General features: G+C 45.6%; 2 protein-coding genes and 1 long non-coding RNA gene across 3 annotated transcripts in view; 2 read left to right on the top strand and 1 right to left on the bottom strand.

Moving 5' to 3' along the window:
• Positions 1-15,038, bottom strand: part of LOC131591649 (homer protein homolog 1-like) — a 380,529-nt gene that overhangs the window by 183,589 nt on the left and 181,902 nt on the right. The window lies entirely within an intron of this gene.
• The window catches only part of LOC131591648 (uncharacterized), a 51,645-nt gene continuing 37,373 nt past the window's right edge, over positions 767-15,038 (top strand). The window contains exon 1 of the mRNA XM_058862584.1: positions 767-1,389. Coding sequence (XP_058718567.1) covers positions 1,219-1,389 — 171 coding nt within the window. The 5' untranslated portion in view covers positions 767-1,218. The remainder of the gene's footprint in view (positions 1,390-15,038) is intronic.
• LOC131591669 (uncharacterized) lies at positions 6,219-11,680 on the top strand. The gene is made up of 3 exons (XR_009280441.1): positions 6,219-6,264; positions 6,840-6,930; positions 11,600-11,680. It is a non-coding gene; the product is annotated as an uncharacterized LOC131591669 (long non-coding RNA).

Here is a 15,038-nt window from a genome sequence, read left to right as displayed (position 1 = left end):
TGGAGACCTACCCTTTGCCTCACACTACTGCCCAGACCACCATCCTAGGTCTTGAAAAGCAGGTCCTGTGGAGGCATGGTACCCCCAAGAGAATTGAGTCCAACAACGGGATTCATTTCAAGAACAGCCTTATCAACACCTGGGCAAGGGAACATGACATTAAGTGGGTTTACCATATCCCTTGTTACATGCGGTCATGGGTTGGAGACAGAAACCATGACTCGAGTACTCTCTTGATCAACAGACAAACAGCCCTTGTTTATTATGGCTGCCCTCTTATAGGGCGTTTGAATCTCCCGGGCTCAGATAGCTGATTGGCTGGGATCTCTCCCCGCCCAGATCTCTGGCCAGTGGTGTGCTTGCAACTAAGCTTGAATGGGGCTGGCTGAGGGACTCGTGTAACTTATCTGGGGACTTGTTCTGGCATGAACTAGCATAGCTGAATTGGATTTGCGTTATGGCCAGATTTACCTTGTCCAGTTCAGAAAAGCTGTACAGTGATAATATTGTGACAATCCCTTACCATGCACCAGCTGCAGGAAAAGTAGAGTGTCATGTTGCACTAAAATATTTACTCTAAATGGTTTCTCCCTGTTGCTCCTCCCCCCCCCCCAAGGTCTATGGTGGGTTGGTTCCTTCCCCCTCGCCCCTCCCCTTTGGTTTCACCCCATTGGCTGTAATTCTACTCTCCCCCGCCCCCTTTCCTTCAGTATAATAGTCCCAGCCACTTCCTTCTTGCCCTCTTTTTCCCTGGAATCGTTCTGGAATAAACTGGGACAGTGTCCTGGGACAAAAAATTCTCCTTGGTCTTTTACCTTTTGTCCTTGCTGTACCCTTCCCACCCCCAGTAGATTGGAACTAGTCAGCGATTTCCTGGGGCTGGGAGCTAAGGGATTACAGCAGTTGGTGCCCAATGTGACGCTTGTCTCAAGAACAGATCCCACGAGCAGCTGGAAATCCACATGTGGATTGAACAAGCTTTGGATTGTCAGCTACTTTGTAGCAGCGAGTTGCTTTTTGTGTAACCACGGCTACAAGGACGGGACTGACAGCCTTCCTCAGCCCGGGAAGGTCGCTCTCAGGATATCAAGGACTTCCTACACAGCCCTGAGACAACCAAGGACCCAGAAAGGGGTGAGTGTGTTCTGCGCAAGAGCGGCTGCAGAGTTTGTTTGCCGCAAAGCCGCGAGGTGCAGCCACAGGCTTCCCGGCTCTGCCATGCGGCACCCGCAGGTTTTTTTCTCGGCTACGTGCAGGTGCCTCGGGATGCGTGGTCTTCTCGGACAGCCACATGGTGCACCTGGCGCCATGCAAGTGACACCCGCAGAAGGTGCAGCGTGCGAGCTTTTTTCAGCAGTGGGGATCACGGTTTCTCAATGCCGTGGTGCGGTGAGAGTGGCATAAGTGGGTTCTAGTGCCCACATCCACTCAGCTAGGCACAGGGGAGGGGCAGCGGCACTCCCGAGCAGCACCAGCCACGTGTTTTTAGCGGCTCGGCTCAGGGGTGGGGGAGGGGGGATGGAGCTGCTGGCTGAGTTTAAAATAGCCGCGGTTTCCCTGGCAGGCAGTTTTGTCTCTTACCCCGGGGGGGGGGGGGGGGGGGGGGGGGGGCGGGGAGAGCAACTTAGAGAACCTCCCAGGTCTGGCTGTGTTATTTTTGCTGTGAAGGAAGGTAGACTGCATTGTGCAAGTAGCTTTTAACATCAGAATGGGCTTACAGCTATCTGCACACCAAAAGAGTTCATTTTCCCAAGTTCAGAAAATTATAGGTGGTGGGGATGTTAAGATTTCTAGAAGTTGTTTGAAACAGTTTGTCTGATGTCTATCTTGGCACTTTCTCCAGCTCACCCTGCTAGATGTGGGTTCTGTCTCTTCCTGGGACAGAATCGGAAAATTGTTAACCCTTAAAGTAGAACAGGGAGACAAAGTCACTTCAAAGTTTCTCCCGTTGTTCCTTTTAATTTGGAAAGAGCTGGTTAATAGGGAAGTGAAGGGACAGCCACAGCAAATTCCCCCAGTTTCCCCTACCCCTTCTCCCAAGCTGTGTGCTCCTGAGCTAATGGGGATACATGGAGCAGCCCGAGAAACACAGGACACCCAGCTCAGCTTTTGCTCTCCTGGCTCTCTGCCTTCCATTCAGCACCCTGTCTTTGGTGGCTGTGCACAGACTAACAGACATCTTTCCCTGCACCCTTTTACCCTGGTTGTTACTCCTCAGTTACAGTGTTCTGTTAGTTCTAAAAGTGATAACCCCCCTATGCCCATGTGGCCAAGGTCCAAGATGGCGCTGACCATGTGCCGCCTGGCCACATGGTGGAACCTCCATCTTACCCTCCTTCTCCTTCCTATAATCCCTATCACCCACCTGTCCCAGCCAACAACCTTTACCCCTCCCACAACTCCTTCCTTCCCTCGGACATCCCTCCCCCTTCTACCATGTTCCCGCCCTGCCTGACATCACCCTGCGACGCCGTCCCCAGGTGTTGCAATCCTGGTTCCCATCGTGACTCAACCCCCTTTCCAGTCTTTGGTTCCACGCCCCCTCCCCCTGTCCCCATGGAGGTGGGGGTGGGCAGGGGGACCATAGGGATGATGAAGCTATACTCTCAGCTGCCCCTGTTATACATATTGGTAAAAGAAGGATAAATAGACACCACCAGCCCTTCTCTTATCAAAATATAAAAGAAATCTGTAAAGCCCAAGGAGAGTTTAGTAGAAATAGTGAAATCTTTAAGGGAATGGTAAGAGCTACTTTAACGTCTCATGAGTTAGTTCCAGCTGATCTCAGAGACCCGGTGTCTCCTAACCCCCTGAAAGTTTGATCTTTGGGAAAACACATGGAAGAGATCCTTAAAAAGCCTCCTGGTTGAGCTCAAGCAAAGCACCCAGGATGCAAAAGATGCAGATGACAATGAGATCACATTTGAACACCTATGCGGCGAGGGGATGTGGGCTAAACCTGAGGACCAGGCTTGGGTGCTAACAAAATCCATTTTAGATAAGATCTGTGGCGTGACAGAAAAGGTTTTTAACCAGTTGCCCAGGCAACCCAGGTCAGCTATGTTAACATTTAACAGCTTCCATAAGAAAGTTTTTTGCAGTTTGTCGACCAGCTTTGAGCACAAATAGAGAGGCAAGTGGAAGGACCAGTGGCACAGGCAGAGCTGATTAAGGAGATGGCTCAGAGGAATGCCAATGAGGCCTGTTGCTGGGTGATCCTGGGACTGCCCATTTGTCACCCTGAAAATTAAGCCTTCTGATAATGTTTTCATAGTTTTGGTTACTTGCCCATGAAAGTCCTGTAAACATAAGTAATTTATTACATTCCTTCTGAGAAACATCTTTTGATGGACATTTCGCATGACCAATGTGCTTGGGAAGGTGGTAACTTAATTATCCAATCCCTGGTCATTGTCGAGAATCTATAAATACTGGAGTCAGAGAATAAAGTGATGGGTTTTTGTTCTGACACAGAGTGGTGGTGTTAATCATTCCATGTCCTTTAGCGACACCCATTGATGCTCCACCTACTATAGCACAGATGAGAGGCATGTAGCAAGAAAGCAGAGCTGTTTGGTGCACAAGACAGGAGGCCGTGGCTGACAAACCCAAGGACTGTAGCTGCAGTAACACCAGGAATGAAGAAGCCAGAGATGTCCTCAGAGCAGCTCCAGCATATCATCTGCTTCCAGTGAATAAGGCCAGGACACTTCACCAGAGACTGTCCTCAAAGCCAGCATCAAAAGAAATACCAAAAGGAAGCAGCAACCAACCAACAAAAAAAGCAGAGACTAGAGTGCAGCCCCACCCAGTGCAATGATATAAATGTAGTGGGCTCCAGAATGGGAAAAGCCTCTGCAGAAAAATAATCTGGGGGAACTGTTGTAATGCATTTAGAAAAATGGTATAATCCAAGAATGTATCCCTGAAATATAGAATATTAGCTTCTTCCCCTTATGTCTTCCTCCCCAGTTTTTCCTCATTGGCTGTGTCATAGGGTGACTTTACCTTTCAGATAGCTTTGGGAGCTAAGGAAGTTGAAGCTGCTGGTGGCTGATGGGAGTCTTTTTTTCCTGACCAATTATCGGTCATTTCTAAGAATTGACAGCAGTTTTGACCATTGAAAAGTGAGATCAACTTGTGAACACCACTTTAAGATGTAAAGCCAGAATTCTCTTGCTTTTTTTGGTTTCCAGCTTCTGAAAAGGTAACAAGGCTCTGTCTCGGCCTGCTAACCCCCCCCTCCAGGCCGGACAAGGCCACAGAGGGCGGGGACGGGGGGGGGGGGGAAGAGAAACAGAGCCGGCCGGCCTGGCTTAGTTTGTAGTTTCTGCTGCTGGACTGAAACCTGACACCATGAACACTTGCAGCTTTTCCAAGACTTTAACTCTTTTACTACCTGGATAAAACGTACAGATTACTCCTTTTTCCCAGAAAGACAGAGAGAGAGAATGAACATGAAGAAGACATCATAAAACCATCAAAGACAGTGAAGAAAAGAGTTAAGTTTTAGATGGGGAAGAGAGAATAATGAGATGCTGTCATGAGGTTAGTTTACCTTTAAGGAAGTTAAAGTTGCTGGGGGCTCTTGGGAGTCTTTTCTCTTGACCAATTATCGGTCATTGCTGAGAATTGACAGCAGTTTTAGCCATTGAAAAGTAGAATCAACTTGTGAACCCCACCTTAAAGTGTACACCCAGAAGTCTGTGGTGTTCTTTGTTTCCTGACTGTGAAGAGTGGCGGAGCTCCGGCTGGCTTTCGGTTCCCTGCCCAGGCCATGCGGCTGGGCTGGGGCCGGGCCGGGCCCGCCGTGTCTCTCGTCTCCCGGCCGGGAGATGAGGCTTGCCCCGGGCCAGGTCGGGCTGGGCCGGGCTCGGCCCGATCTCTGGTTCAGCTAGAGAGTTTGCTGTAACTACATTCACTAAAAACTGCCGAGTAAAGAAAGAAAAGAACTCTGAACCTGCAGCAAGCAGAGACGGAGACTACGCTCTCTAAAAGCAGCTATGAGAAACTTTCCATCGCAGACAGCTCTAGCTCCTGTTCAGCAGAGATCACCGAACCATCTACAAAAGCTTGGGCAAGATTTTAGCTCTTTTTTATCCAGATGAGACTTGCGGATTAATCTTTTCATCCAGAGAGAGAAAAGGAGAGTGATCAACATGAAAAAAGACTTTATAAACTACTAGTGGCAAGAAAGAAAAGAGATTTCAAGAAAGGTAGAGAATTAAGAAGATGCTTTAATTAAGCTGAAATATCTTTCTGTTAAAACTATGGAGATGGACAATGAAGTCCTGAAAAGAACTCCTTTAATTCATAATAGAGTATGGGGAGGAATAAGGTGTTCAAAGTGTAAATTTGAGTAAAAAGTAGGGTAATTGTGGTATAGTGAAGTGCTGGGAGATTTGAAGCCTTGAGAGGCAATGAGAAAACTGTTTTCTAGTAAAGCTCACAGAAGCAGATGAAGAATACTTTTTTGCCTTTGACTAACTTATCCTTAAAAATGCTATCTCCAAACTTATGACTGAAGCCATAAAATAGATAGCCTTCGAGAAATAATGGGTTAAAACATAGAATATGAAGGGAACATCTGGAAGCAATAAACACAACGACAGGAGGGGAAGATAAGGAGGAAAAATCACCGACAAAGCGTAATTCAAGCCGAAGCTAAAGCATGCCTAATGTCAATATGACAAGTTGGCCCTAGGAGCTTAGGAACTCGGCCAACTACACCGGGAAAGGACCAAATTTGGAAAGAAGTTCAAAAGTTTAAGGAGGAAGACTCCTCGGAGACCCTCGCCCACGATGAAGGCCGACCGGAACGACCCCCGAAAAGATCCTCAAAATAGAAGTTTCCGCCCACGCCCCGCCTACGGCACGCCCCATATGAATATGCATGGATATGATGTAATTCCAAACCTAAAACTGTATAAAAGGCACGCTTTTGCTGTAAGACTTTGGAAAACTCCCTTTAGAGATTTCCCCAACGTGCACGTTGCTAATAAAATACCTCCTGTCTATCTGACTTAAACTGCGTCTCTTAGACAGTTATTTATCGCCTTTTGGGGCAAAATTCGGCATCAGTTCTGGCGACCCAGATGGGACGAAACAGGAGACTCAGACTTTGAGGGGTTCCCTCCGAAGAGCCGGTCCGGGGCTGGGACCCTCTGGGGCCCCTGACGGATTTTTGTCAGAAGAGACTCCCCTCCCGGACCAGCGCTCTTCGGCAGAGGAAGGATTCCCTGCATCTCCTGCTCCAATTAAGAGGTATTTTTAATTGTTTATTGGTTTTGGTTTAAAGCGCTTTATTGGGACACGGGGGTCAGACGTGACCACCGAAGGGTAAACCAGGGGACGCCCTGGTAAAAATCCCTAATTGGTACCATTTGTGTTCGATATCTCGGACATCATAGGTTTTGGTACTATTGGTGTTTGTCCCTAATTGGTACCATTTGTGTTCGATATCTCGGACATCATAGGTTTTGGTACTATTGGTGTTTGTCCCTAATTGGTACCATTTGTGTTCGATATCTCGGACATCATAGGTTTTGGTACTATTGGTGTTTGTCCCTAATTGGTACCATTTGTGTTCGATATCTCGGACATCATAGGTTTTGGTACTATTGGTGTTTGTCCCTAATTGGTACCATTTGTGTTCGATATCTCGGACATCATAGGTTTTGGTACTATTGGTGTTTGTCCCTAATTGGTACCATTTGTGTTCGATATCTCGGACATCACAGGTTTTGGTACCATTGGTGTTTGTATGTGTTTTGTGTGTTCGTTTTATGTGTTTGTTGCAAAGTTTTATAGGAAACATCTTGTCACTCTTTATGTAATAGATTGAAACGCGCATTGTGCTGTCTACGTGCCTTGAATTTGGGAAGCCGGTACTTCACAGTTTGAGGGCGACTTTTTTTATGACCAAACCTGGTAAAACAATTTTATTTTATAAGTGTGTGTTGTATGTGAGGGTGAGTGAGACGCAGCGTAGCTGCGAAGCGAGAGGGAGTCCTGCTCCGCATTTCCTGTTCTTCGCGAGAAGCCAGGTCGGAAACGGACGAAGCGATTGAGATTGTGTGCATGAAGTGTTAAAATATATCAGCATATCGTGGTTGCGAGAGAGGGACTGTTTCGGTTAACAGAAAACGCAGATACAGGGGATAGTCATGGGAGGTCAACAGAGTAAGGACGTAAATATGAAAACCCCCTTAGGGTGCATCCTAAAGCATTGGAAGGACCTGGGAGGGAGTCCGGGGTTGGAAGGAGGGCAGCCCATTAAAATCAGGGATTGACGGGAGAAAAAACAGCCCTCAGGGACTAGATAGTCCACAGGGGTCAGGGAGCTACATGAATGCTGACAGCCCACCCACACTGGAGGTTGAGGGGGAGGAAGGCAGTGGGTCAGAAGCAGAGAGCCGAAGGGAGACACGTAGCATACCCGAACTCAGTCCATATGGAGATAGCAACACCTCCAGAAATGGAGGCGTCTGTAGAATGGAAACCAGTGCACCAAGGACTGGGGATAAAAGCAATTCACCGGGAGGTGACGTCCCTAAATTGAGATACAGCAAGAAGAATGATAATGAGGCATGCGAAAGGGAGGCAGAGAGCAACTCACAGAAACTGAACATAGTAATTCAGATAGAGGATAAGAGAAGTGGAGGGGGAGCAGAGGATGAGAGGAACCGCAGCCCGGGACAGGATAAGAGCTGGCAGATACAAAAGAGGCGACAGACGCAGGATGAGAATTGGATGGATTGTGTGATAGAGATAGGAGAGGAAAATGAAGAGCAGGAAGGGGGAAAGAAGAAAGAGAAGAGAAAGAATAGGGAAGGCATTGAGGCACAGGAAGAAAATCCCGGGGAGGGGACCAGTCACTCGTATTACACCAGATCTGTGGCACGGGGGGAAGCAAAGCAAGGGGAGAAAGGGAATCACACAATAGCTCCTCTCCGACAAGTTATGCCAATAGTAGGGGAAAAGACTAGAGTAAAGGTGCCATTCTCGACGAGTGATTTGAACAATTGGAGGGATGAGGCAAGGAACTTCAGGAGGAATCCAGAGGGAGTAGCAAAGAGGTTTGAACTAATGGCAAAGAACTTAGATATTGATTGGGAGGATATAGAAGTGATGTTGTCAGAGTTGACAGATACGGAAAGGGAACTCGTATTGGAAACGGGGAGGCGACATGCCCAACTATTATCGGGGAGACTAGAAGATAATTTTCCCAGCAGTAAACCAGAGTGGGACCCGGGCAACGCGGAACACTATCAACGGCTAGTGCAGTATAGAACTAGGGGAGGGTAAAAAGGAATTAGACTTTTTGATTGATACGGGAGCAACCTTTTCGGTTTTAAATCAAGAATTTGTACCTAAAAGTGATGAATTTGTGCAAGTTGTGGGAGCAACAGGCCAACCAGAAAAGGCTTACTTTTTGAAACCCATTAAATACAAAATTGGGAAGCAAATGGGAATTCATCAGTTCCTGTATTTACCAAATTCACCAAAACCCCTACTAGGGAGAGACTTATTGGAGAACTTGGGGGCCGTAATAAAGTTTAACAAAGACCAATTGGAGTTTCAAGTAAATGAAGAACAACTGATTACAGCTCTAAGCCTAACGATCAGTTGTGTGGAGCCTAAACCTGAAAGCCACAATTTCGAGCAAATCCTGAGCAAGACGTACCCATTGGTGTGGGCTACTGATATACCTGGAAAATCAAAACAAGCAGCACCGATTGTCGTTGAACTTAAAGCTGGGACAAAACCGGTGAGAAAGAAACAATACCCTCTGAGGATAGAAGATAGGAAAGGGATTGAGCCCACAATCAGAAGGTTTATGGAACTGGGGTTATTGGTAGAATGCGAATCAGATTTTAATACACCAATCCTGCCAGTCAAGAAACCTAATGGAACCTATAGGTTAGTCCAGGATCTGAGAGCAGTAAATGAAATAACTAAGGCATTGCATCCGGTAGTTGCTAACCCATACACGCTTTTGACCAGACTGAAGGAGAATTTGGCCTGGTTCACCGTATTAGATTTAAAAGACGCGTTCTTTTGCCTCCCCTTAGCTCTCGAGAGTCAAAAGATTTTTGCCTTTGAGTGGGAATCTGTAGATAGTGGAAGAAAGACCCAACTCACCTGGACAGTGTTGCCCCAAGGGTGGTGCAACTCCCCTACGATTTTTGGGAATCAGTTAGCCAAGGAACTAGAACAGTGGGAAAGGCCGCTGGGAGATGGCACCCTTCTGCAGTACGTAGACGACCTCCTAATAGCAACAGTGACAGAGGAAGAATGCATTGAATGGACCATTTCCTTGCTGAATTTCCTGGGTTTAAATGGATATCGAGTCTCTCGACAGAAAGCACAGCTGGTACAGACACAAGTGGTGTACCTGGGATACGAAGTCTCCAGAGGACAGCGATCCCTGGGAGCAGCTAGGAAAGAGGCCATCTGCCAGATGCCCAAACCAGAGACGGTGAGAGATCTGCGCGCCTTTTTGGGGATGACAGGTTGGTGTCGGTTATGGATCTACCAGTACGGGATACTCGCTAAACCACTGTATGATTTGTTGAAGGAGGCTAAGAGCATCCTAGTTTGGACTCCCGAGGCAGAAGAAGCCTTCAAGAAGCTGAAGATGGAACTAATGAGAGCACCAGCCTTAGGTCTCCCAGACGTATCAAAACCATTCTGGCTGTTCTCCCACGAACGACAAGGGATGGCCTTAGGAGTCCTAGCACAGCAGCTGGGACCGCACAAGAGAGCTGTGGCCTACTTCTCTAAGCGATTGGATGAAGTAAGCAAAGGATGGCCAGGCTGTCTGAGGGCAGTGGCCGCAGTGATAATTAACATAGAAGAGGCCAGGAAGCTCACGCTGGGCCAAAAGGTGACTGTACTAGTATCCCACACCGTGTCAGCTGTGCTGGAACAGAAAGGCAACCATTGGTTGTCGCCTTCCAGATTCCTAAAATACCAGGCCGTTCTGGCTGAATCAGATGACGTAACCATTCAGGTAACTAACATTGTGAACCCAGCTTCATTTCTAGAAGGAAGAGCCCCGGCAGAACCCATCGAACACGACTGCCTGGAAACAATTGAAGCTGTCTATTCCAGTCGCCCGGACCTCAAAGAAGAGCCGTTCGAAGATGCGGACAACTGGTTCTCAGATGGCAGCAGCTTCGTGAAGCAAGGAGTAAGAATGGCTGGTTATGCGGTCACTACTACAGAAAGGGTAATTGAGTCGAACCCCTTACCCACAGGAACTTCAGCCCAGAAGGCAGAACTGATAGCTCTGACTCGAGCTCTGGAATTGGCAGAGAATATGCAAATCAATATATGGACAGACTCTAAATATGCCTTTTCTGTTGTACATGCTCATGGGGCCATCTGGAAAGAAAGAGGACTGTTGACTACACAAGGAAAAACAGTCAAACATGCAGAGGAGGTTCTGCGATTGCTAGAGGCGGTCCAACTCCCAGCTCAAGTGGCCATAATGCATTGTAAGGGACATCTGAAAGGCAATACTATTCCAGAAATAGGAAATAGAAAGGCAGATACAGAGGCCAAATTGGCTGCCACAAAGTCTAGGGAAGTGGGAATAACGGCCCTAATACCAGGAGACCTGGATATCAGTATCAAGCCAGATTACCAGGAATCAGACCATAAATGGATTCAAAGAAATAAGGGCAAAATATTAGAAAATGGTTGGGGTCAATTGGAAACAGGACAGTTAGTAGTACCAGGAAATGTGATGTGGCAGTTTGTAAAAGCAGAACATGAGAAGGCCCATTGGGGTTTGGATCCGCTTTACCAATATTTGCAAACCAGGATAGCAGGACCGAAATTATTTACTACTATAAAGCACGTAACATCCCAGTGCGAACGGTGCCTGAGAAATAACCCGAATACGAGAACCAAGATACACCAAGGAGCCATAAGTCGAGGTAAATTCCCAGGTGAAGTATGGCAAATTGATTTTTCTGAGCTCCCAAGAAAAGGGGGGCTCCGATATTTGTTGGTATTAACTGATACATTTTCTGGGTGGCCTGAAGCATTCCCTTGCAGGACAAACAAGGAAAGAGAAGTGACCAAAATACTGTTGAGTGAAATCATTCCGCGGTTTGGGGTACCGAAGAGTATTTCCTCGGATAGGGGTACACACTTCTGTGCGAAAGTGGTGAGAGCAATAAGCAAAGCATTACAAATCAAATGGCAATTACATACACCTTATTATCCACAGGCCAGTGGACAAGTAGAAAAAATGAATCATCTTATTAAGCAGCAAATTGCCAAAATATGCCAAGAGACTAATTTGCAATGGTATCAAGCCTTGCCTATTGCTCTGCTGAGGCTGAGAGTCAAACCAAGGTCAAAAGAGAAGCTAAGCCCATTCGAAATCCTGTATGGTAGACCTTATGCTATGCAAGTTGTAAACGGGGATGCCATAGGCCAAATCGGTAACCAGTACATTTATGATTATGTAATTACAGTGGGGAAACAATTGGATAAGAATGCTACCGTGGTAATAGAGCACCAACCTAAACAACCTGATTGTAAATTGCATCCGTTTAACCCCGGTGATTGGGTGTATGTTAAGAATCTTTTAGGAAAACCCCTACAAGAGAAGTGGGAAGGACCTTTCCAAGTGCTGCTGACTACCTTCACCGCGGTCCGGATCAAGGAGCGACCTACGTGGATTCATTACTCGCGGGTCAAGAAAGCTCCAGAGAGTAAACAAGAGGAACGGACATCATGACCTTGACTTCACCTCAAGCCCTTTCAACCCTGATCATTGGACTCTCGATAAGTATAGTTCTTCCCCGAGACTCTGACCCGATAGACCCATGGTCTCACGCACACCAGTGTATCCACCCGGAATGGGGAGCGAAGGGACCCTATTTCGAGGTATATGCCCTACGTAACAATCAGCCATACGCAAGTAAATTATGGCATCAACCTTCCATGGTAGCATACAAGGGAGACCAAATCCAAATTGAGTGTCGAGAGCTTAACTCAGTAGAAGGAAAAAACAAGGCAGCTAGTATTAACAATTCGATCCTTGAGGAAATCAGCATCCGAACATAACCTAATTACCTTTAGTCCAGTGAAAATGGGCAAGCCCACTATTTGGAGGCAGCAAAAAGGCCCAATTTCATGTCGGTGGAGTGATTTCCGGGAAGATCCAACCAGATCACAGCCCCAAAGACTTGCCCCAAGAAACCACTCCACCAGCGGAATGCAAACAATGTTTGGGCCAGTTATGATTATATCAAAAATAAGTGGCAATCGGTTAGCACAGAAGCATGTATTCCTAGAGGACAGCTAGGTTATGTTTGCGAAAACACTGTAGTAGAAGCAGAAGATTTATGCTTAGATGCTGAAAATAGAGTGTGCACCTTTGAAGTGCTTTTGCATAATAGAACACAGTCACAAGTTTACTATATAGGGAATGGGTGTGCTTGCGTACGGACAGCCTGTGACAATGTCACTATAGATAATTGCCAAGAGGAAACTAACAATACTAACTTTTGTGTGTGCAACTTTACCAAAATAGTAGGTTGCGATTTTCATTATACTGTCCCAATAACTACTCAACAGCTAATTAACACAGATTTTAACCTGTATCGAGAAATACCAGAATTGCAAATAGGGATGGATGTCAAAATTCTCAAAGCAATGCTCGCACACCCTAAAGTAAAGGAACTGGTGCAAAGAGTGAATCAAACAACTACACGGATGGTATGGCAGGTAGAACATGATTCAGAAAAAATAAAGAATGTCCTCACCGAAGTAGAACAAGTAGGCCAGCATCATTGGTGGGATATCTTCACAGGATTTTCCCCAACAGCCACACAGGTTTTCAATTACCTGGTGCACCCAATGATATTGGTAGTTGGAGCCCTGTTGGTTTTAACTTTTACAAATATTTTTATGTGGTGGAAGCTAAGGATCATAATGAAAAGGACCCAAATGGTTTGGGGTATGGTACGAGCGCATCAGCGCTCTTAGGATTAGACATCAGCACTCTTAGGATCAGACCTTGACGAAAGAATTCGTAAGTCATAAGAAAAGGGGGGAATGAAGCCATAAAATAGATAGCCTTCGAGAAATAATGGGTTAAAACATAGAATATGAAGGGAACATCTGGAAGCAATAAACACAACGACAGGAGGGGAAGATAAGGAGGAAAAATCACCGACAAAGCGTAATTCAAGCCGAAGCTAAAGCATGCCTAATGTCAATATGACAAGTTGGCCCTAGGAGCTTAGGAACTCGGCCAACTACACCGGGAAAGGACCAAATTTGGAAAGAAGTTCAAAAGTTTAAGGAGGAAGACTCCTCGGAGACCCTCGCCCACGATGAAGGCCGACCGGAACGACCCCCGAAAAGATCCTCAAAATAGAAGTTTCCGCCCACGCCCCGCCTACGGCACGCCCCATATGAATATGCATGGATATGATGTAATTCCAAACCTAAAACTGTATAAAAGGCACGCTTTTGCTGTAAGACTTTGGAAAACTCCCTTTAGAGATTTCCCCAACGTGCACGTTGCTAATAAAATACCTCCTGTCTATCTGACTTAAACTGCGTCTCTTAGACAGTTATTTATCGCCTTTTGGGGCAAAATTCGGCATCATGACCCATAACACATTTCAGAGTGATGTGGAATGGGAGGAGTGAGCTTTGATAGCAGCAGCTCTGAGCAGCTGATATCAAAGAGACAGGAAACTATAACAAAATAGCTTTCTTGTGAGAAACTCCATAAATTAACAGAAAGGAACTTCTGTTTCTCTACAGAAACTGAGGAAAAGACTATAGAAAGAATTAGAACTGTTTAAACCATCAAAATTATAAAGTTTTTGTCTCTGTTGTCATGTGAACGAAAGAATAGTGAGCAGTGAGAAATGAAAAGGTTTTTCTAAAAGTTTATTCTGGTGTTCTTATTCTTGTAGTTTGTCAATAAACTTTTCTTTATTCCTTTTAAGTTTTATGCCTAGTTTGCTCTTATTTTAATCCATATCTCACAACAAGAAATAAATAATTCTTTTTTTTCCCCTTTTTATTAATTACTGGTTCAAAACCACGACAGATGCTTTATAAGCTGAAATATTTTTCTGTTAAAGCTATGGAGATGGACAATAGTGTTTTGAAAAGACTCCTTTAATTCATGACAGAGTATATAGGGAGGAATGGAGTGTTCAAAGTTTGGATTTTGAGCAAAAAGTGGAGTAATTGTGATACAGTGAGGTGCTGGAACAGAGTGAGGCGAAGATTAGAGGCCGCTTGAGGCAATGAGAAAACTGTTTCCAGGGAAGCTCACAGAGACAGATGAAGAAGACTTGCCTTTGAATAACTCATCCTTAAAATGACATCCCTACACTCATGGCCCATACACACCTCAGAGTGATGTGAAATGGGAGGAGTGAGCTCTGATGACAGGATTTCTGGGCAGCAGGCATCAGGGAAATAGAAAACTATAGCAGAAATAGTTTTCTTGTGAGAAACTCCATAGATTAACAGAAGGAGACTTCTGTTTCTATACAAAGACTGATGAAAAGACTGTAGCAGGAATTGGGACTGTTTTAACCACCAAAGTTCTAAAGTTTTTTCTGTCTCTATGTTGTCACGTGTACAAATTAATGGTCAACTAGTGGGGGATAAAAGAGTATTCTGGAAGTTTATTCCGGTGTTTTTATTCTTGTAGTTTTGTTAATAAACTTTTCTTTATTCCTTTTAAGTTTTAAGCCTGTTTTGCTCTTGTTCTAATCCATATCTCACAGCAAGAACTAAGTAATTTTTTAGTTACTGCTTTAAAACCACAACACCAAGACAACCACCAAGTGTAACCAGGTCTTTGAGCAAAAACAATCCCACGGATGGGTTTGCCTTTGTCTGAGGTGGGACTAATCCACAGTCTTTCCTAAAATACCTCTCGTGTACCACAGGGACTGTGTGCAGTGGTTCAGATTGGGAAAGACCAGCTTGATTGATGGAGTCTCTGGTGTTAACCAGCCAGGTGGTCTTTGCTAAATGCA

The sequence above is a fragment of the Poecile atricapillus genome, chromosome W (assembly GCF_030490865.1).
Source record: "Poecile atricapillus isolate bPoeAtr1 chromosome W, bPoeAtr1.hap1, whole genome shotgun sequence".
Classification (NCBI taxonomy): domain Eukaryota; kingdom Metazoa; phylum Chordata; class Aves; order Passeriformes; family Paridae; genus Poecile; species Poecile atricapillus.
This window is presented reverse-complemented; position numbering and strand designations above follow the sequence as displayed.